We start from the raw sequence: 19,725 nt of genomic DNA, 5'->3' as shown, positions 1-19,725 counted from the left end.
ATATCCTTAAGTCTATTCTTGAAAAGCGGTACAATGGCACTCGCTCCGATACCGGGAATAGAACCCGGGCCTTCTGGGTGAGAGCCAGATATCCTAGCCACTAGACCATATCGGACTTGCTTAAACAAGTCTTAATTCTATTCATAAACCTATGTCCTTAAGTCTATTTTTGAAATGCTTTACAAAACACTCGCTCCGATACCGGGAATCGAAGCCGCCCTTCTGCGTGACAGCCAGATATCCTAGCCACTAGACCATATAGGACTTGCTTAATCAAGTCTTAATTCTATTCATACACCAATATCCTTAAGTCTATTCTTGAAAAGCGGTACAAAAGCACTCGCTCCGATACTGGGAATCGAACCCGGTCCTTATGGGTGAGAGCCAGATATCCTAGCCACTAGACCATATCGGACTTGCTTAAACAAGTCTTAATTCTATTCATAAACCTATATCCTTAAGTCTATTCTTGAAAAGCGGTACAAAACCACGTGCTCCGATACTGGGAATCGAACTCGGGCCTTCTGGGTGAAAGTCAGGTATCCTAGCGACTAGACCATATCGTACTTGATCAACCAAGTCTTAATTCTATTCTTGAAAAGCGGTACAAAAGCACTCGCTCCGATACCGGGAATCGAACCCGGGCCTTCTGGGTGAAAGCCAGATATCCTAGCCACTAGACCATATCGGACTTGCTTAACCAAGTCTTAATTCTATTCATAAACCAATATCCTTAAGTCTATTCTTGAAAAGCGGTACAATGGCACTCGCTCCGATACCGGGAATAGAACCCGGGCCTTCTGGGTGAGAGCCAGATATCCTAGCCACTAGACCATATCGGACTTGCTTAAACAAGTCTTAATTCTATTCATAAACCTATGTCCTTAAGTCTATTCTTGAAAAGCGGTACAAAACCACGTGCTCCGATACCGGGAATCGAACCCGGGAATTCTGGGTGAAAGTCAGGTATCCTAGAGACTAGACCATATCGTCCTTGATCAACCAAGTCTTCTATTCTTGAAAAGCGGTACAAAACCACTCGCTCCGATACCGGGAATCGAACCCGGGCCTTCTGGGTGAAAGCCAGATATCCTAGCCACTAGACCATATCGGACTTCTTCAACCAAGTCTTAATTCTATTCATAAACCTATATCCTTAAGTCTATTCTTGAAAAGCGGTACAAAAGCACTCGCTCCGATACCGGGAGTCGAACCCGAGCCTTCTGGATGAGAGCCAGATATCCTAGCCACTAGACCATATCTGACTGGTCGGAATAATCCAAAATATTATTCCTATAAATGTGTCTTTAAGTTTATTCATCAAAAGTGGTACAAAAGCACTCACTCCGATATCGGGAATCGAACCCGCCCTTCTGCCTGACAGCCAGATATCCTAGCCACTAGACAATATAGGACTTGCTTAATCAAGTCTTAATTCTATTCATAAACCAATATCCTTAAGTCTATTCTTGAAAAGCGGTACAAAAGCACTCGCTCCGATACCGGGAATCGAGCCCGGTCCTTCTGGGTGAGAGCCAGATATCCTAGCCACTAGACCATATCTCACTGGTCGGAACAACCCAAAATATTATTCCCATAAATGTGTCTTTAAGTTTATTCATCAAAAGCGGTACAAAAGCACTCACTCCGATACCGGGAATCGAACTCGCCCTTCTGCGTGACATCCAGATATCCTAGCCAATAGACCATATCGGACTTGCTTAACCAAGTCTTAATTCTATTCATAAACCAATATCCTTAAGTCTATTCTTGAAAAGCGGTACAAAACCACGTGCTCCGATACCGGGAATCGAACCCGGGCCTTCTGGGTGAAATTCAGGTATCCTAGCGACTAGACCATATCGTCCTTGATCAACCAAGTCCTAATTCTATTCTTGAAAAGCGGTACAAAAGCACTCGCTCCGATACCGGGAATCGAACCCGGGCCTTCTGGGTGAAAGCCAGATATCCTAGCCACTAGGCCATATCGGACTTCTTCAACCAAGTCTTAATTCTATTCATAAACCTATATCCTTAAGTCTATTCTTGAAAAGCGGTACAAAAGCACTCGCTCCGTTACCAGGAATCGAACCCGAGCCTTCTGGATGAGAGCCAGATATCCTAGCCACTAGACCATATCTGACAGGTCGGACCCAACCAAAATATTATTCCTATAAATGTGTCTTTAAGTTTATTCATCAAAAGCGGTACAAAAGCACTCAGTCCGATACCGGGAATCGAACCCGCCCTTCTGCGTGACATCCAGATATCCTAGCCACTAGACCATATCGGACTTGCTTAATCAAGTCTTAATTCTATTCATAAACCAATATCCTTAAGTCTATTCTTGAAAAGCGGTACAAAAGCACTCGCTCCGATACCGGGAATCGAACCCGTTCCTTCTGGGTGAGAGCCAGATATCCTAGCCACTAGACCATATCTCACTGGTCGGAACAACCCAAAATATTATTCCCATAAATGTGTCTTTAAGTTTATTCATCAAAAGCGGTACAAAAGCACTCACTCCGATACCGCGAATCGAACCCGCCCTTTTGCGTGACAGCCAGATATCCTAGCCACTAGAGCATATCGGACTTGCTTAACCAAGTCTTAATTCTATTCATAAACAAATATCCTTAAGTCTATTCTTGAAAAGCGGTACAATGGCACTCGCTCCGATACCGGGAATAGAACCCGGGCCTTCTGGGTGAGAGCCAGATATCCTAGCCACTAGACCATATCGGACTTGCTTAAACAAGTCTTAATTCTATTCATAAACCTATGTCCTTAAGTCTATTCTTGAAAAGCGGTACAAACCTCGTGCTCCGATACCGGGAATCGAACCCGGGAATTCTGGGTGAAAGTCAGGTATCCTAGAGACTAGACCATATCGTCCTTGATCAACCAAGTCTTCTATTCTTGAAAAGCGGTACAAAACCACTCGCTCCGATACCGGGAATCGAACCCGGGCCTTCTGGGTGAAAGCCAGATATCCTAGCCACTAGACCATATCGGACTTCTTCAACCAAGTCTTAATTCTATTCATAAACCTATATCCTTAAGTCTATTCTTGAAAAGCGGTACAAAAGCACTCGCTCCGATACCGGGAGTCGAACCCGAGCCTTCTGGATGAGAGCCAGATATCCTAGCCACTAGACCATATCTGACTGGTCGGAACAATCCAAAATATTATTCCTATAAATGTGTCTTTAAGTTTATTCATCAAAAGCGGTACAAAAGCACTCACTCCGATATCGGGATTCGAACCCGCCCTTCTGCCTGACAGCCAGATATCCTAGCCACTAGACAATATAGGACTTGCTTAATCAAGTCTTAATTCTATTCATAAACCAATATCCTTAAGTCTATTCTTGAAAAGCGGTACAAAAGCACTCGCTCCGATACCGGGAATCGAGCCCGGTCCTTCTGGGTGAGAGCCAGATATCCTAGCCACTAGACCATATCTCACTGGTCGGAACAACCCAAAATATTATTCCCATAAATGTGTCTTTAAGTTTATTCATCAAAAGCGGTACAAAAGCACTCACTCCGATACCGGGAATCGAACCCGCCCTTCTGCGTGACATCCAGATATCCTAGCCAATAGACCATATCGGACTTGCTTAACCAAGTCTTAATTCTATTCATAAACCAATATCCTTAAGTCTATTCTTGAAAAGCGGTACAAAACCACGTGCTCCGATACCGGGAATCGAACCCGGGCCTTCTGGGTGAAATTCAGGTATCCTAGCGACTAGACCATATCGTCCTTGATCAACCAAGTCCTAATTCTATTCTTGAAAAGCGGTACAAAAGCACTCGCTCCGATACCGGGAATCGAACCCGGGCCTTCTGGGTGAAAGCCAGATATCCTAGCCACTAGGCCATATCGGATTTCTTCAACCAAGTCTTAATTCTATTCATAAACCTATATCCTTTAGTCTATTCTTGAAAAGCGGTACAAAAGCACTCGCTCCGTTACCAGGAATCGAACCCGAGCATTCTGGATGAGAGCCAGATATCCTAGCCACTAGACCATATCTGACTGGTCGGACCAATCCAAAATATTATTCCTATAAATGTGTCTTTAAGTTTATTCATCAAAAGCGGTACAAAAGCACTCACTCCGATACCGGGAATCGAACCCGCCCTTCTGCGTGACATCCAGATATCATAGCCACTAGACCATATCGGACTTCCTCAACCAAGTCTTAATTCTATTCATAAACCTATATCCTTAAGTCTATTCTTGAAAAGCGGTACAAAAGCACTCGCTCCGATACCGGGAGTCGAACCCGAGCCTTCTGGATGAGAGCCAGATATCCTAGCCACTAGACCATATCTGACTGGTCGGAACAATCCATAATATTATTCCTATAAATGTGTCTTTAAGTTTATTCATCAAAAGCGGTACAAAAGCACTCACTCCGATACCGCGAATCGAACCCGCCCTTTTGCGTGACAGCCAGATATCCTAGCCACTAAAGCATATCGGACTTGCTTAACCAAGTCTTAATTCTATTCATAAACCAATATCCTTAAGTCTATTCTTGAAAAGCGGTACAATAGCACTCGCTCCGATACCGGGAATAGAACCCGGGCCTTCTGGGTGAGAGCCAGATATCCTAGCCACTAGACCATATCGGACTTGCTTAAACAAGTCTTAATTCTATTCATAAACCTATGTCCTTAAGTCTATTCTTGAAAAGCGGTACAAAACCACGTGCTCCGATACCGGGAATCGAACCCGGGCCTTCTGGGTGAAAGTCAGGTATCCTAGAGACTAGACCATATCGTCCTTGATCAGCCAAGTCTTCTATTCTTGAAAAGCGGTACAAAAGCACTCACTCCGATATCGGGAATCGAACCCGCCCTTCTGCCTGACAGCCAGATATCCTAGCCACTAGACAATATAGGACTTGCTTAATCAAGTCTTAATTCTATTCATAAACCAATATCCTTAAGTCTATTCTTGAAAAGCGGTACAAAAGCACTCGCTCCGATACCGGGAATCGAGCCCGGTCCTTGTGGGTGAGAGCCAGATATCCTAGCCACTAGACCATATCTCACTGGTCGGCACAACCCAAAATATTATTCCCATAAATGTGTCTTTAAGTTTATTCATCAAAAGCGGTACAAAACCACTCACTCCGATACCGGGAATCGAACCCGCCCTTCTGCGTGACATCCAGATATCCTAGCCACTAGACCATATCGGACTTGCTTAACCAAGTCTTAATTCTATTCATAAACCAATATCCTTAAGTCTATTCTTGAAAAGAGGTACAAAAGCACTCGCTCCGATACCGGGAATCGAACCCGGGCCTTCTGGGTGAGAGCCAGATATCCTAGCCACTAGACCATATCGGACTTGCTTAACCAAGTCTTAATTTTATTCATAAACCTATATCCTTAAGTCTGTCTTGAAAAGCGGTACAAAACCACGTGCTCCGATACCGGGAATCGAACCCGGGCCTTCTGGGTGAAATTCAGGTATCCTAGCGACTAGACCATATCGTCCTTGATCAACCAAGTCCTAATTCTATTCTTGAAAAGCGGTACAAAAGCACTCGCTCCGATACCGGGAATCGAACCCGGGCCTTCTGGGTGAAAGCCAGATATCCTAGCCACTAGGCCATAACGGACTTCTTCAACCAAGTCTTAATTCTATTCATAAACCTATATCCTTAAGTCTATTCTTGAAAAGCGGTACAAAAGCACTCGCTCCGTTACCAGGAATCGAACCCGAGCCTTCTGGATGAGAGCCAGATATCCTAGCCACTAGACCATATCTAACTGGTCGGACCAATCCAAAATATTATTCCTATAAATGTGTCTTTAAGTTTATTCATCAAAAGCGGTACAAAAGCACTCACTCCGATACCGGGAATCGAACCCGCCCTTCTGCGTGACATCCAGATATCCTAGCCACTAGACCATATCGGACTTGCTTAATCAAGTCTTAATTCTATTCATAAACCAATATCCTTAAGTCTATTCTTGAAAAGCGGTACAAAAGCACTCGCTCCGATACCGGGAATCGAACCCGTTCCTTCTGGGTGAGAGCCAGATATCCTAGCCACTAGACCATATCTCACTGGTCGGAACAACCCAAAATATTATTCCCATAAATGTGTCTTTAAGTTTATTCATCAAAAGCGGTACAAAAGCACTCACTCCGATACCGCGAATCGAACCCGCCCTTTTGCGTGACAGCCAGATATCCTAGCCACTAAAGCATATCGGACTTGCTTAACCAAGTCTTAATTCTATTCATAAACCAATATCCTTAAGTCTATTCTTGAAAAGCGGTACAATAGCACTCGCTCCGATACCGGGAATAGAACCCGGGCCTTCTGGGTGAGAGCCAGATATCCTAGCCACTAGACCATTTCGGACTTCCTTAAACAAGTCTTAATTCTATTCATAAACCTATGTCCTTAAGTCTATTCTTGAAAAGCGGTACAAAACCACGTGCTCCGATACCGGGAATCGAACCCGGGCCTTCTGGGTGAAAGTCAGGTATCCTAGAGACTAGACCATATCGTCCTTGATCAGCCAAGTCTTCTATTCTTGAAAAGCGGTACAAAAGCACTCGCTCCGATACCGGGAATCGAACGCGGGCCTTCTGGGTGAAAGCCAGATATCCTAGCCACTAGACCATATAGGACTTGCTTAATCAAGTCTTAATTCTATTCATAAACCAATATCCTTAAGTCTATTCTTGAAAAGCGGTACAAAAGCACTCGCTCCAATACCGGGAATCGAACCCGGGCCTTCTGGGTGAAAGCCAGATATCCTAGCCACTAGACCATATAGGACTTCCTCAACCAAGTCTTCATTCTATTCATAAACCTATATCCTTAAGTCTATTCTTCAAAAGCGGTACAAAAGCATTCGCTCCGATAGCGGGAATCGAACCCGGGCCTTCTGGGTGAAAGCCAGATATCCTAGCCACTAGACCATATCGGACTTGCTTAACCAAGTCTTAATTCTATTCATAAACCTATATCCTTAAGTCTATTTTTGAAATGCTTTACAAAACACTCGCTCCGATACCGGGAATCGAAGCCGCCCTTCTGCGTGACAGCCAGATATCCTAGCCACTAGACCATATAGGACTTGCTTAATCAAGTCTTAATTCTATTCATAAACCAATATCCTTAAGTCTATTCTTGAAAAGCGGTACAAACCCCAGTAGCAAAAACCAGTCGGGCCGACTAATAAAAAAACTGTTGGCTGGGCTGCCGGGTTTTATTGTCGGCCCATCAAACTCCATGTCCAAGGCAATGACTAGCCTATGGACGGTCGGTAAAGTGACAATTGGAATGTTAGCCGACTAAAATTAACCTTCGAATTCGGGGTCGGCTGAACTACGCTTTAGACATTAGTCGACTGTGCCCCAACTCGTTTATGTCAACAATTTCGCTTATTGAATTTGCCTTCTTTATTTAGTTGGCTGCGAGTCGGTGCGACTATATCTAGCGTAGTCAAAAATAGTTGGCTAACAAGTTCAAGGAATCTTTATACCGACTGTAAACTGCTCAGTTTTGTTCATTACTTTTAATGGTCGGTTAATGGCCCTTTAGGCAGTTTGCCGACATCAAACAGGTCAGCGTTTTCAATTACTTTTAAGGGTCGGTTTACGGCCTTTTTTGGCAGTTTGCCGATCATATAATATAGGTTTATAATTACACTTTTTAATTCAAACCAGTTTTATTTTGCATAAATGCGTCATACATGTACGATTATAAAAACCTCCACCAACCCAAAAAATATACATAAATAATGATGATGATGATCGTCTTCTACTTAATGATAAGTGTTGTTATAAAGTGTTTTTCAACTTTTGGACTTGTTTAAGGGCCCTTTCCTTTCGACCACCATCACGGTCTTTACAATGCCTAACCCAGTGCCGAATTATTTCTTCCATTTCATGGTCAGTCGCTCTTATACATTTTGGGTTCGATCGAACAGCATCTAATGAAAGCAATAAAACAATTACACATTCAGTTTGAAATATAATATACATAAGCAAAGTATGAATTCTTGGAGCTCTAAATCAAGGTTATTGAAATTTGAAAAAATAAGAAAGAATACCTTTTAGCGCCTGAATTAGTTTCAATTTTTTTAAAGCGGTTTTTCCATTTGCCCCAGTCCAGTTTATATTTTCAGAAAGATATTGCGATATTGCTTCTTTTAAAATCCTTCTAGAGGTATTCCTTACATTAGTTCCTCCAAATGATGATAACTTTCTGACCTGAAATTAATCATTTAAAGTTACGTCAATGTAAATATACGAAAGTACAGTATTTAAATTATTGTTCTTCTCATCAGCATGAACGTAAATTGCCAAACTTTGCATTACTATACTTACGATTTTCTTTGCAAACTCTGGATCACCCATTTTCTCCTCTAAATCCATTAAATCTTTAGCGGTCTTTAACGGTAGTGTCACCAACGGAATATCTTCTGTTTCAATTGGATTATCAGATATAAGCGATGAAATATGTCCCACCACAGTTGTCAAGTGTTGAACTTGTTGTTTCAAATCACTCAGATGATATAAAACACGTTTTTCAAATGCTAAAAATTGTAATTAAACGTTTTTGGTATTACTTTTTAATTTTCATGCAATGCTTTTTGAGTAGTTACCATCATTCGTTTGCTTTTTTAAGGCAGGCTCCAAATTTCTACCAGTATGATTTTTCGACCACCCTGATGGCCTGCTGTGTTTACTACGGACTTTCAAAGCTAATTTTTAAGAATTAATTAAGTTAAAGAAGTAAAAGACTGAAAGTCTAAGCTTATAAACATTAAAAATGTACCAAATTCTTTTGATTTCTGTGGTTCTGAATCACTGTTTTCTGATAAAATTTCCTCTTCGAAGAACGACGACCTTTTAGGTTGGATGTTAGTTTTTTTCCCTGAAAAACGTCAAGTATTTAATTATGCAATAAATTTATAGCAAAAATAAATACCAGATTTTTTGGTGTTCTTCGCTAAAGGCTCTGGTTCTGAATCGCTGCTTAGAGTTTCAGAATTATACAATTTCTTCTTGCTTGATTTTCCACCTAAAATAACAAAAAAACAAAATTGGCAAAATTGAGAAGTATTTTAAATACAGTTGTTTAACCAAAGTAACCATATTTTCCCCCGAAAAACGCCAAGTTTTTAATAATGCAATGAATTTAATAGCAAAAATAACTACCAGATTTTTCAGTGTTCTTCGCTAAAGGCTCTGGTTCTGAATCGCTGCTTAGAGTAGGTGACCGCTTCTTCCTAGGTAGATCGTTTCCTAGACCTGAATTTTTAATCAATGGGCTTTTTCCACTGTTATCGAATTTATCAGTTAGACATTCATTTGGATTTTCATTGCCAGAATCGTCTGAAATTATATCAAAATTTAGAAATATATACTTATTGTTTTTTTTCTAGGAGTTTATACCATTCTTTTCGGCGTTTAGTATATGTTCCGCATGTTGTTTTTCCAGTAGTTCAACATCTTCCTGAGGCACTTCCAATGAATTATCTCCTAAACAGAGTATGTTTTTGAGGCTTTCCCATACATTTATGAAACAAAAAATACTCACCATTCACTATCAGATTGGGAAAAATTGGTGGAGTTGGTACTTGATATTTTTCAGTCTTTTTACTAACCCTTTTTATTTGCTCAAAATCTAAGATGTAAAGAAATTTAACCGAGCAAATAAATAAAGAAAAACTATCTTAAATTACCTTCTTCACAATACATGGAAGGATCCACGAAATCTGTGTCATTTATCTTTTTGTTTCGCCTCTTTTTGATTTCATCATTATCAGTGCTCTTAGAAATGTCTTCTTCGTCCCTACTTCGGTTGACTTTGTCCATAGCCTTTTTATAATCGTCTAAAATAACACGTCATTAAAGAAAACTCAAACCTCCTAATCTGTAGAAGTTTAAATTAATTTTCTTACTTGTTCTCAATACAACAGTAACGTTATACAGAGCCCAAGTGCTGTCTGGAGTCAGTGAGCTTTTTAATGCTCGAAAAAAAAATGATGGACCCTTTGGTGGATAATAACATTTTTGGCCATCTTCTGTTAACCATATTGATAACACCACTTCAACCGTATCATCTTCTTTAAAATGACCCACAGCGTATTTCTAGTAGGAAGCGAAAACAATCAATAATTATTTGTAAAAATAAGCGATTTTTAAAGAAAGACGTGAACAAAATTATTTTATTCACCCAATTTCGTTTTAATAATGTAGCATTGGCACAATAGCAACTTCGCCTCCTTTATGAGGAATTGAAACACACTTTTTGCTTATGCAAGTGATGTTGTAAACATGAACTGTTTTTGATAAATTTGAAACTATAACTATTCCCAGCTTGGATGACTTCATCGGATATACGAAAAGGTCTCTGATCACTTTATAAATACGCCCAAATATAAACACGCCCTTGTCATTTTTAAAAATATTAACTACAACTACATAATGACCATTTTCCAATAGAAAGCACGAATCAGCGAGATTAATTGATATTACAAACTTATCAGTTTTAACCTTTCTATATGATTGACCTTTCTTGGGGAGTTCATTACCACCAAGTTTCTCATAGTTGAAATTGTAAGGTCTAATGAAGTGATTTTCTCCATTTCTGAGAGTAGCAGTCAAATTAAAATTTTCTTTCTCACTAAATCTTTTGCATATTTGCTGCAAAGGCTTATTAGGTGTCCTAAGTTCCTTCTTTATGAAATGTAGTTCATTTTCGAAACGAAAAGCACTAAAACCATCAAGCGGCCCATATCGCAATACATCCAGATGTAAATGAGTTACGCTATGCACGTTCATAACTACAAACTTATCACCGTAAAGCTTTGGACTTTCGCTGACAAACATTTCTATTAGTTTTGACGCATATCCGTTAAGAGTCCTACATAGTTCCATGCTAGACAGAATATAAATGGCGCAATGAAATAGCCTAAAGTGCTTGAGACAATTTTCACTAAGTATACCAATTAATAAAATAGGTGATGTATACAAAAGAAATTGTCTCAATTCTGTCCCTTTCCATTTATCTATGTGCTTTAGTGCTTTTGGTTTACGCGCAAACTCATTTGGAATAAATTTTCGCGCATTAATCAGTTTTTCAGATGTTAAATCTATATTTTTTTGCCCTAATCGCACAGAAAACGGTCCAGAACGCATCCAAAAATATAGCAGTCTGCGCATAATACCTAAACATACTAGATGTAGATAGTCAAATGGAAACTGCGATACCATTCCAATTTTTAGCGCTGTAAGAGGGGAATTTAACCCAGCTGAATGATGATCTTCGTCTAACTTATTTAAAAATGATTGATCGGTCCGCATCGTCTCTGAACCGTTGGTTATAAAGGTCATCCTACGGTCAATGTGTTCTCCCTCAACAGTGCATTTATCACAAGAGCTGTAACCAGTATGGCCTTTGGTTCGTTTTACAAAAGATTTCGCTGGAGTGTCTAATATAAACGGGCCTTTCAAATTTACATGGTAACGATTCTCACCAAGATTAAAACCATTTTTCGCTAGATCTAGAAGCTCACCGATAAACTCTTTAAGATAATCTTCTAAAGGCATGGGTTTTTTATCACCACAAAAGATTGCAACAATAAAAGGCTTTCCCACCAGCCCGATATCGAAATTGAATACCGAAACCAAAATTGGCCAAAATTCTAGCGTTCCACTTTTAGAAATGGGAACACCATCGATATTAACAGCGAAAGAAATTTCGTGTTTGTACGGATAATTTTGTAACAAAAAATTTGTCAGACCCTTTTTGAGTCCAAAGTAAACAAATTCTCCGGTTCCTATTGATTTAACTAGTGAAACATTTTTTCCAGTTTTTAAGAGCGTTCTGCTGTCTTTTGGTAGGTCATGGCCATGATTGCCTAACAATAGTAGTAAATTATCCAATGCTGTATGAGTAATTCTATTTCTTAGGGCCCAAATAGCTAAGTCATTGTCAAGTGGTTTATTGGGGGCCTCATTGATTTCATTTATTTCGTTACCATCTAATTCTGATTCATGAAAAAGGTCACTTTCTAGTTCAGACTGACCCTCGTAAGTTTCTAATAAGCTAGGTGTTGGTGATCGATGAGGGGATTCTGAACTTTCAGCTTCTCTATCGAGCTCATTCTCATAACGGACACAATTTACATCGCCTAAAGTGCTCTCACTGACAGTTTCAGATATAACATCATTGCTGCTGTCATTATGAAACAATTCCTCATAAAATTTTTTATTGTTTCTATTCCTTTGCCTTGCGGATAATGGCTTTAGAAATGATTTGCTACCAACAGCCGGCGTTGCCAAATGATCCATACTCAAATCTATTTCAACAACCAAACCAGTTATCAAATTAGTTAATCTCTCCAACATGAACATGCGCTCTGCCACATCTAACCGAGAACGGAAGAAATATTTAATCACGACAGAAATCCATATATATAGAAGCAGGAATGACAAACAGGGCTATTCGGCCGCGCGTCCTAGTTCACGACCCCCTTTCCCGGGACTGGGGGATGAAAGAAGAGGCGAGTCGTAGCGAGAGAGTAGGGGTGACTGATACCTGGCTTAACCCGATACCGATGCTAACACACACCGATACCGTTTGATACCGATAATTACTCATTATGATCCAATGAACCGATAACGATACGTATCGGATTATCGCTAGACTAAAACAGTTTTATAACTATAGATTCCATCACAATCTTAATTTACCTTCTTAAGCCTAAATATACCACGGTTTAATTGTTTACCTGAAGATGACATAAAGCGCCATCTATACTATGAAAGTAACAAACATAGGCATTGGTAAGGTGCAAGGTGCGATTCTTTCATGCCTATACAGAGGGGTAAAAAGGATCAGCTACCAACCACGTATTTTTCGCCGTCCCCGTCAGCAGCGTTAGCAAAATGACGTAGTTTAAGTGAGCCAATAAGATAATTTAAAAATTTCTACGTATTGAAGGGATGAGGGACTCTTCACTGGGCTATGAGTCGGACTGAAGTAATGGCTAAGCGTTCGGTATTCCTGCTTCTAAACATATATGGATTTCTGATCACGCTAGGAGCTTTTAAATGTTTAAAACATGCCTTGGTTTCTAAGGGTTAATTCACTGGACAATAAAAAAAATGGCCTAAAAACTCCCACAGGATATTCAAAATTTTCCAATTATTATTTAAAGCATATGATTCCCCCATAATTAACACATTTAATAAAGTATCTTAATCACTCTTACTTTTGTTTGATTTTCAGCCATTCCAATTGAGATAAAAACGTCTTAACAATGCCACAAGTTTTAGATAATCCAACAGAAAAACAGCTAGCAATTTAATCCTTTTATAGTTACGCCAAGGCCCGTAGGCTGTTAAAGATAAATATAAATACTTAAATGAAATGGTTATAAATAAGCATTCAAATTTATCTTACCTTTATTTATTTTCAAATTCCCTTCTAGAAGTTGCTTCCTGGAGAGTGTAGAATTGCACTTAAAATATTACTAATCTTAAAAACCGCTTTGGCTAGTTCACCAAACTAAAATGGCCGCACATAAAGAATAAACTATCTTTCGCGTTACCGTGTATAAAATGGGCCTGGCCACGCTTTCGCGCCTCTGATAATCCCCTCCGCTGATAGCGTTTTCCTTTATGTCCTCGCGGAGCGCTCCCATGGAGGAATAAAACTAGGAGATCCTATTCTTCAAAAACAGTCTTTAACGAAACTGGAAACTACTACTACCATATTTATTGCTCCTTGGGAGCGCTCCGCGAGGACCCAAAGGAAAACGCTGAGTCTCGTCTTGGGAAAATCCTGTGACACGTTATCACGTGTTGCTTGACGCTTGTTTTTCTCGTAAAGATAACGAGAATGACGCGCTCTGGTGCTCGTTTTGACAATGGGGGTGTAAAATGTTTTGTCGGTTCTACATTAATTTCTAAAAGCGCATAATTTTATATAATTCAATTGAAAATTTCATCAAACGAAAATATAGTAAAATATCTAACTTAAAAGTATTTAAAATTTTGAAATATTCAGGCCAGCCATGCAATAGCTGCGTGTTTGGGCTGTCGGCTAGCGTGCGTGTTTGGGCTGTCGGCTAGCGTACGTGTTTGGGCTGTCGGCTAGCGTACGTGTTTGGGCTGTCGGCTAGCGTACGTGTTTGGGATTTCGGCTAGGAGGCGCAAATCTGACTGTATACCCTTTCTAAGTCGGTTTACAACGTTGTGCCGACTTCGACTTCTGCCCGACTATACCGTCAATGAGCCGACTAAAAACGGTTCAGTCAATGCTACTGGGGAAAGCACTCGCTCCGATACCGGGAATCGAACCCGGTCCTTATGGGTGAGAGCCAGATATCCTAGCCACTAGACCATATCGAACTTGCTTAAACAAGTCTTAATTCTATTCATAAACCTATATCCTTAAGTCTATTCTTGAAAAGCGGTACAAAACCACGTGCTCCGATACTGGGAATCGAACTCGGGCCTTCTGGGTGAAAGTCAGGTATCCTAGCGACTAGACCATATCGTACTTGATCAACCAAGTCTTAATTCTATTCTTGAAAAGCGGTACAAAAGCACTCGCTCCGATACCGGGAATCGAACCCGGGTCTTCTGGGTGAAAGCCAGATATCCTAGCCACTACACCATATCGGACTTCTTCAACCAAGTCTTAATTCTATTCATAAACCTATATCCTTAAGTCTATTCTTGAAAAGCGGTACAAAAGCGCTCGCTCCGATACCGGGAATCGAACCCGAGCATTCTGGATGAGAGCCAGACATCCTAGCCACTAGACCATATCTGACTGGTCGGCACAATCCAAAATATTATTCCTATAAATGTGTCTTTAAGTTTATTCATCAAAAGCGGTACAAAAGCACTCACTCCGATACCGGGAATCGAACCCGCTCTTCTGCGTGACAGCCAGATATCCTAGCCACTAGACCATATAGGACTTGCTTAATCAAGTCTTAATTCTATTCATAAACCAATATCCTTAAGTCTATTCTTGAAAAGCGGTACAAAAGCACTCGCTCCGATACCGGGAATCGAACCCGGGCCATCTGGGTGTAAGCCAGATATCCTAGCCACTAGACCATATAGGACTTCCTCAAGCAAGTCTTAATTCTATTCATAAACCTATATCCTTAAATCTATTCTTGCAAAGCGGTACAAAAGCACTCGCTCCGATACCGGGAGTCGAACCCGAGCCTTCTGGATGAGAGCCAGATATCCTAGCCACTAGACCATATCTGACTGGTCGAAACACTCCAAAATATTATTCCTATAAATGTGTCTTTAAGTTTATTCATCAAAAGCGGTACAAAAGCACTCACTCCGATATCGGGAATCGAACCCGCCCTTCTGCCTGACAGCCAGATATCCTAGCCACTAGACAATATAGGACTTGCTTAATCAAGTCTTAATTCTATTCATAAACCAATATCCTTAAGTCTATTCTTGAAAAGCGGTACAAAAGCACTCGCTCCGATACCGGGAATCGAGCCCGGTCCTTCTGGGTGAGAGCCAGATATCCTAGCCACTAGACCATATCTCACTGGTCGGAACAACCCAAAATATTATTCCCATAAATGTGTCTTTAAGTTTATTCATCAAAAGCGGTACAAAAGCACTCACTCCGATACCGGGAATCGAACCCGCCCTTCTGCGTGACATCCAGATATCCTAGCCACTAGACCATATCGGACTTGCTTAACCAAGTCTCAATTCTATTCATAAACCAATATCCTTAAGTCTATTCTTGAAAAGCGGTACAAAAGCACTCGCTCCGATACCGGGAATCGAACCCGGGCCTTCTGGGTGAGAGCCAGATATCCTAGCCACTAGACCATATCGGACTTGCTTAAACAAGTCTTAATTCTATTCATAAACCTATATCCTTAAGTCTGTCTTGAAAAGCGGTACAAAACCACGTGCTCCGATACCGGGAATCGAACCCGGGCCTTCTGGGTGAAATTCAGGTATCCTAGCGACTAGACCATATCGTCCTTGATCAACCAAGTCCTAATTCTATTCTTGAAATGCGGTACAAAAGCACTAGCTCCGATACCGGGAATCGAACCCGGGCCTTCTGGTTGAAAGCCAGATATCCTAGCCACTAGGCCATATCGGACTTCTTTAACCAAGTCTTAATTCTATTCATAAACCTATATCCTTAAGTCTATTCTTGAAAAGCGGTACAAAAGCACTCGCTCCGTTACCAGGAATCGAACCCGAGCCTTCTGGATGAGAGCCAGATATCCTAGCCACTAGACCATATCTGACTGGTCGGACCAATCCAAAATATTATTCCTATAAATGTGTCTTTAAGTTTATTCATCAAAAGCGGTACAAAAGCACTCACTCCGATATCGGGAATCGAACCCGCCCTTCTGCGTGACAGCCATATATCCTAGCCACTAGACCAAATAGGACTTGCTTAATCAAGTCTTAATTCTATTCATAAACCAATATCCTTAAGTCTATTCTTGAAAAGCGGTACAAAAGCACTCGCTCCGATACCGGGAATCGAACCCGGTCCTTATGGGTGAGAGCCAGATATCCTAGCCACTAGACCATATCGGACTTGCATAAACAAGTCTTAATTCTATTCATAAACCAATATCCTTAAGTCTATTCTTGAAAAGCGGTACAAAAGCACTCGCTCCGATACCGGGAATCGAACCCGGGCCTTCTGGGTGAGAGCCAGATATCCTAGCCACTAGACCATATCGGACTTGCATAAACAAGTCTTAATTCTATTGATAAACCAATATCCTTAAGTCTATTCTTGAAAAGCGGTACAAAAGCACTCGCTCCGATACCGGGAATCAAACCCGGTCCTTCTGGGTGAGAGCCAGATATCCTAGCCACTAGACCATATCGGACTTGCTTAAACAAGTCTTAATTCAATTCATAAACCTATATCCTTAAGTCTATTCTTGAAAAGCGGTACAAAACCACGTGCTCCGATACTGGGAATCGAACTCGGGCCTTCTGGGTGAAAGTCAGGTATCCTAGCGACTAGACCCTATCGCACTTGATCAACCAAGTCTTAATTCTATTCTTGAAAAGCGGTACAAAAGCACTCGCTCCGATACCGGGAATCGAACCCGGGCCTTCTGGGTGAAAGCCAGATATCCTAGCCACTAGACCATATCGGACTTCTTCAACCAAGTCTTAATTCTATTCATAAACCTATATCCTTAAGTCTATTCTTGAAAAGCGGTACAAAAGCACTCGCTCCGATACCGGGAATCGAACCCGAGAATTCTGGATGAGAGCCAGATATCCGAGCCACTAGACCATATAGGACTTCCTCAACCAAGTCTTATTTCTATTCATAAACCTATATCCTTAAGTCTATTCTTGAAAAGCGGTACAAAAGCACTCGCTCCGATACTGGGAATCGAACCCGGGCCTTCTGGGTGAAAGCCAGATATCCTAGCCACTAGACCATATCGGACTTGCTTAACCAAGTCTTAATTCTATTCATAAACCTATATCCTTAAGTCTATTTTTGAAATTCTTTACAAAACACTCGCTCCGATACCGGGAATCGACGCCGCCCTTCTGCGTGACAGCCAGATATCCTAGCCACTAGACCATATAGGACTTGCTTAATCAAGTCTTAATTCTATTCATAAACCAATATCCTTAAGTCTATTCTTGAAAAGCGGTACAAAAGCACTCGCTCCGATACCGGGAATCGAACCCGGTCCTTATGGGTGAGAGCCAGATATCCTAGCCACTAGACCATATCGGACTTGCATAAACAAGTCTTAATTCTATTCATAAACCAATATCCTTAAGTCTATTCTTGAAAAGCGGTACAAAAGCACTCGCTCCGATACCGGGAATCGAACCCGGTCCTTCTGGGTGAGAGCCAGATATCCTAGCCACTAGACCATATCGGACTTGCATAAACAAGTCTTAATTCTATTGATAAACCAATATCCTTAAGTCTATTCTTGAAAAGCGGTACAAAAGCACTCGCTCCGATACCGGGAATCAAACCCGGTCCTTCTGGGTGAGAGCCAGATATCCTAGCCACTAGACCATATCGGACTTGCTTAAACAAGTCTTAATTCAATTCATAAACCTATATCCTTAAGTCTATTCTTGAAAAGCGGTACAAAACCACGTGCTCCGATACTGGGAATCGAACTCGGGCCTTCTGGGTGAAAGTCAGGTATCCTAGCGACTAGACCATATCGCACTTGATCAACCAAGTCTTAATTCTATTCTTGAAAAGCGGTACAAAAGCACTCGCTCCGATACCGGGAATCGAACCCGGGCCTTCTGTGTGAAAGCCAGATATCCTAGCCACTAGACCATATCGGACTTCTTCAACCAAGTCTTAATTCTATTCATAAACCTATATCCTTAAGTCTATTCTTGAAAAGCGGTACAAAAGCACTCGCTCCGATACCGGGAATCGAACCCGAGCATTCTGGATGAGAGCCAGATATCCTAGCCACTAGACCATATCTGACTGGTCGGAACAATCCAAAATATTATTCCTATAAATGTGTCTTTAAGTTTATTCATCAAAAGCGGTACAAAAGCACTCACTCCGATACCGGGAATCGAACCCGCTCTTCTGCGTGACAGCCAGATATCCTAGCCACTAGACCATATAGGACTTGCTTAATCAAGTCTTAATTCTATTCATAAACCAATATCCTTAAGTCTATTTTTGAAATGCTTTAGAAAACACTCGCTCCGATACCGGGAATCGAAGCCGCCCTTCTGCGTGACAGCCAGATATCCTAGCCACTAGACCATATAGGACTTGCTTAATCAAGTCTTAATTCTATTCATAAACCAATATCCTTAAGTCTATTCTTGAAAAGCGGTACAAAAGCACTCGCTCCGATACCGGGAATCGAACCCGGTCCTTATGGGTGAGAGCCAGATATCCTAGCCACTAGACCATATCGGACTTGCATAAACACGTCTTAATTCTATTCATAAACCAATATCCTTAAGTCTATTCTTGAAAGCGGTACAAAAGCACTCGCTCCGATACCGGGAATCGAACCCGGTCCTTCTGGGTGAGAGCCAGATATCCTAGCCACTAGACCAAATCGGACTTGCTTAAACAAGTCTTAATTCTATTCATAAACCTATATCCTTAAGTCTATTCTTGAAAAGCGGTACAAAACCACGTGCTCTGATACTGGGAATCGAACTCGGGCCTTCTGGGTGAAAGTCAGGTATCCTAGCGACTAGACCATATCGTACTTGATCAACCAAGTCTTAATTCTATTTTTGAAAAGCGGTACAAAAGCACTCGCTCCGATACCGGGAATCAAACCCGGGCCTTCTGGGTGAAAGATAGATATCCTAGCCACTAGACCATATCGGACTTCTTCAACCAAGTCTTAATTCTATTCATAAACCTATATCCTTAAGTCTATTCTTGAAAAGCGGTACAAAAGCACTCGCTCCGATACCGGGAATCGAACCCGAGCATTCTGGATGAGAGCCAGGTATCCTAGCCACTAGACCATATCTGACTGGTCGGAACAATCCAAAATATTATTCCTATAAATGTGTCTTTAAGTTTATTCATCAAAAGCGGTACAAAAGCACTCACTCCGATACCGGGAATCGAACCCGCTCTTCTGCGTGACAGCCAGATATCCTAGCCACTAGACCATATAGGACTTGCTTAATCAAGT

At 41.1% G+C, this 19,725-nt stretch overlaps 2 protein-coding genes and 26 non-coding genes across 29 annotated transcripts; all 28 read right to left on the bottom strand.

Moving 5' to 3' along the window:
• Positions 1 to 43: 43 nt before the first annotated feature.
• On the bottom strand, positions 44 to 115 carry TRNAE-CUC (transfer RNA glutamic acid (anticodon CUC)). Its single transcript has one exon. It is a non-coding gene; the product is annotated as a tRNA-Glu (tRNA).
• A 504-nt stretch (positions 116 to 619) lies between these two features.
• On the bottom strand, positions 620 to 691 carry TRNAE-UUC (transfer RNA glutamic acid (anticodon UUC)). The gene has a single exon. It is a non-coding gene; the product is annotated as a tRNA-Glu (tRNA).
• Positions 692 to 770: 79 nt separating this feature from the next.
• On the bottom strand, positions 771 to 842 carry TRNAE-CUC (transfer RNA glutamic acid (anticodon CUC)). Its single transcript has one exon. It is a non-coding gene; the product is annotated as a tRNA-Glu (tRNA).
• Positions 843 to 1,042: 200 nt separating this feature from the next.
• TRNAE-UUC (transfer RNA glutamic acid (anticodon UUC)) lies at positions 1,043 to 1,114 on the bottom strand. The gene has a single exon. It is a non-coding gene; the product is annotated as a tRNA-Glu (tRNA).
• An 806-nt stretch (positions 1,115 to 1,920) lies between these two features.
• Positions 1,921 to 1,992, bottom strand: TRNAE-UUC (transfer RNA glutamic acid (anticodon UUC)). The gene has a single exon. It is a non-coding gene; the product is annotated as a tRNA-Glu (tRNA).
• A 681-nt stretch (positions 1,993 to 2,673) lies between these two features.
• On the bottom strand, positions 2,674 to 2,745 carry TRNAE-CUC (transfer RNA glutamic acid (anticodon CUC)). Its single transcript has one exon. It is a non-coding gene; the product is annotated as a tRNA-Glu (tRNA).
• Positions 2,746 to 2,944: 199 nt separating this feature from the next.
• Positions 2,945 to 3,016, bottom strand: TRNAE-UUC (transfer RNA glutamic acid (anticodon UUC)). The gene has a single exon. It is a non-coding gene; the product is annotated as a tRNA-Glu (tRNA).
• Positions 3,017 to 3,822: 806 nt separating this feature from the next.
• TRNAE-UUC (transfer RNA glutamic acid (anticodon UUC)) lies at positions 3,823 to 3,894 on the bottom strand. Its single transcript has one exon. It is a non-coding gene; the product is annotated as a tRNA-Glu (tRNA).
• A 681-nt stretch (positions 3,895 to 4,575) lies between these two features.
• Positions 4,576 to 4,647, bottom strand: TRNAE-CUC (transfer RNA glutamic acid (anticodon CUC)). The gene has a single exon. It is a non-coding gene; the product is annotated as a tRNA-Glu (tRNA).
• A 651-nt stretch (positions 4,648 to 5,298) lies between these two features.
• TRNAE-CUC (transfer RNA glutamic acid (anticodon CUC)) lies at positions 5,299 to 5,370 on the bottom strand. The gene has a single exon. It is a non-coding gene; the product is annotated as a tRNA-Glu (tRNA).
• A 203-nt stretch (positions 5,371 to 5,573) lies between these two features.
• TRNAE-UUC (transfer RNA glutamic acid (anticodon UUC)) lies at positions 5,574 to 5,645 on the bottom strand. The gene has a single exon. It is a non-coding gene; the product is annotated as a tRNA-Glu (tRNA).
• Positions 5,646 to 6,749: 1,104 nt separating this feature from the next.
• TRNAE-UUC (transfer RNA glutamic acid (anticodon UUC)) lies at positions 6,750 to 6,821 on the bottom strand. The gene has a single exon. It is a non-coding gene; the product is annotated as a tRNA-Glu (tRNA).
• Positions 6,822 to 6,900: 79 nt separating this feature from the next.
• TRNAE-UUC (transfer RNA glutamic acid (anticodon UUC)) lies at positions 6,901 to 6,972 on the bottom strand. Its single transcript has one exon. It is a non-coding gene; the product is annotated as a tRNA-Glu (tRNA).
• Positions 6,973 to 7,684: 712 nt separating this feature from the next.
• Positions 7,685 to 10,146, bottom strand: LOC149669235 (uncharacterized). The gene is made up of 11 exons (XM_089840369.1): positions 9,958 to 10,146; positions 9,739 to 9,888; positions 9,594 to 9,680; positions 9,449 to 9,535; positions 9,212 to 9,388; positions 8,982 to 9,074; positions 8,829 to 8,927; positions 8,656 to 8,754; positions 8,378 to 8,586; positions 8,101 to 8,260; positions 7,685 to 7,980 (listed from the first exon to the last, which is right to left on the bottom strand). The coding sequence occupies exons 2-11, from the start codon at positions 9,869 to 9,871 to the stop codon at positions 7,829 to 7,831; spliced, it is 1,296 nt and encodes a 431-aa protein (XP_089696495.1). The 5' UTR covers positions 9,872 to 9,888; positions 9,958 to 10,146; the 3' UTR covers positions 7,685 to 7,828.
• On the bottom strand, positions 10,007 to 13,756 carry LOC149669234 (uncharacterized). Of its 2 annotated transcripts, none has more exons than XM_089840367.1 (4): positions 13,467 to 13,756; positions 13,276 to 13,423; positions 10,233 to 12,360; positions 10,007 to 10,147 (listed from the first exon to the last, which is right to left on the bottom strand). In XM_089840367.1, the coding sequence occupies exon 3, from the start codon at positions 12,350 to 12,352 to the stop codon at positions 10,244 to 10,246; it is 2,109 nt and encodes a 702-aa protein (XP_089696493.1). In that variant the 5' UTR covers positions 12,353 to 12,360; positions 13,276 to 13,423; positions 13,467 to 13,756; the 3' UTR covers positions 10,007 to 10,147; positions 10,233 to 10,243. The 2 variants fall into 2 exon arrangements, with proteins under 2 accessions (XP_089696493.1, XP_089696492.1); XM_089840366.1 differs by having other exon boundaries at positions 13,276 to 13,401.
• Positions 13,757 to 14,344: 588 nt separating this feature from the next.
• TRNAE-CUC (transfer RNA glutamic acid (anticodon CUC)) lies at positions 14,345 to 14,416 on the bottom strand. The gene has a single exon. It is a non-coding gene; the product is annotated as a tRNA-Glu (tRNA).
• Positions 14,417 to 15,825: 1,409 nt separating this feature from the next.
• TRNAE-CUC (transfer RNA glutamic acid (anticodon CUC)) lies at positions 15,826 to 15,897 on the bottom strand. The gene has a single exon. It is a non-coding gene; the product is annotated as a tRNA-Glu (tRNA).
• A 203-nt stretch (positions 15,898 to 16,100) lies between these two features.
• Positions 16,101 to 16,172, bottom strand: TRNAE-UUC (transfer RNA glutamic acid (anticodon UUC)). The gene has a single exon. It is a non-coding gene; the product is annotated as a tRNA-Glu (tRNA).
• Positions 16,173 to 16,552: 380 nt separating this feature from the next.
• Positions 16,553 to 16,624, bottom strand: TRNAE-CUC (transfer RNA glutamic acid (anticodon CUC)). The gene has a single exon. It is a non-coding gene; the product is annotated as a tRNA-Glu (tRNA).
• A 79-nt stretch (positions 16,625 to 16,703) lies between these two features.
• On the bottom strand, positions 16,704 to 16,775 carry TRNAE-CUC (transfer RNA glutamic acid (anticodon CUC)). The gene has a single exon. It is a non-coding gene; the product is annotated as a tRNA-Glu (tRNA).
• Positions 16,776 to 16,854: 79 nt separating this feature from the next.
• TRNAE-CUC (transfer RNA glutamic acid (anticodon CUC)) lies at positions 16,855 to 16,926 on the bottom strand. The gene has a single exon. It is a non-coding gene; the product is annotated as a tRNA-Glu (tRNA).
• A 204-nt stretch (positions 16,927 to 17,130) lies between these two features.
• TRNAE-UUC (transfer RNA glutamic acid (anticodon UUC)) lies at positions 17,131 to 17,202 on the bottom strand. The gene has a single exon. It is a non-coding gene; the product is annotated as a tRNA-Glu (tRNA).
• A 230-nt stretch (positions 17,203 to 17,432) lies between these two features.
• Positions 17,433 to 17,504, bottom strand: TRNAE-UUC (transfer RNA glutamic acid (anticodon UUC)). The gene has a single exon. It is a non-coding gene; the product is annotated as a tRNA-Glu (tRNA).
• Positions 17,505 to 17,732: 228 nt separating this feature from the next.
• On the bottom strand, positions 17,733 to 17,804 carry TRNAE-CUC (transfer RNA glutamic acid (anticodon CUC)). The gene has a single exon. It is a non-coding gene; the product is annotated as a tRNA-Glu (tRNA).
• A 79-nt stretch (positions 17,805 to 17,883) lies between these two features.
• Positions 17,884 to 17,955, bottom strand: TRNAE-CUC (transfer RNA glutamic acid (anticodon CUC)). Its single transcript has one exon. It is a non-coding gene; the product is annotated as a tRNA-Glu (tRNA).
• Positions 17,956 to 18,034: 79 nt separating this feature from the next.
• On the bottom strand, positions 18,035 to 18,106 carry TRNAE-CUC (transfer RNA glutamic acid (anticodon CUC)). The gene has a single exon. It is a non-coding gene; the product is annotated as a tRNA-Glu (tRNA).
• An 805-nt stretch (positions 18,107 to 18,911) lies between these two features.
• Positions 18,912 to 18,983, bottom strand: TRNAE-CUC (transfer RNA glutamic acid (anticodon CUC)). Its single transcript has one exon. It is a non-coding gene; the product is annotated as a tRNA-Glu (tRNA).
• Positions 18,984 to 19,061: 78 nt separating this feature from the next.
• TRNAE-CUC (transfer RNA glutamic acid (anticodon CUC)) lies at positions 19,062 to 19,133 on the bottom strand. The gene has a single exon. It is a non-coding gene; the product is annotated as a tRNA-Glu (tRNA).
• Between the last annotated feature and the right edge of the window lie 592 nt (positions 19,134 to 19,725).

This window comes from Phalangium opilio, unplaced genomic scaffold (genome assembly GCF_054372755.1).
Source record: "Phalangium opilio isolate 3A_F unplaced genomic scaffold, DU_Popi_V2 ptg000054l_1, whole genome shotgun sequence".
NCBI classification, from domain to species: Eukaryota; Metazoa; Arthropoda; class Arachnida; order Opiliones; family Phalangiidae; genus Phalangium; species Phalangium opilio.
This window is presented reverse-complemented; position numbering and strand designations above follow the sequence as displayed.

What these genes read in the sequence shown, in the direction of transcription:
- LOC149669234 (XM_089840367.1), bottom strand. Translation starts at nt 12,352, where the DNA reads ATGGATCATTTGGCAACGCCGGCTGTTGGTAGCAAATCATTTCTAAAG.
- LOC149669235 (XM_089840369.1), bottom strand. Translation starts at nt 9,871, where the DNA reads ATGGACAAAGTCAACCGAAGTAGGGACGAAGAAGACATTTCTAAGAGC. An exon ending in GAAGAACACTGAAAAATCTG is followed by an intron (nt 9,075 to 9,211) that starts GTAGTTATTTTT and finishes TTGTTATTTTAG; the next exon opens with GTGGAAAATCAAGCAAGAAG. An exon ending in AAAAAAGCAAACGAATGATG is followed by an intron (nt 8,587 to 8,655) that starts GTAACTACTCAA and finishes TACAATTTTTAG; the next exon opens with CATTTGAAAAACGTGTTTTA.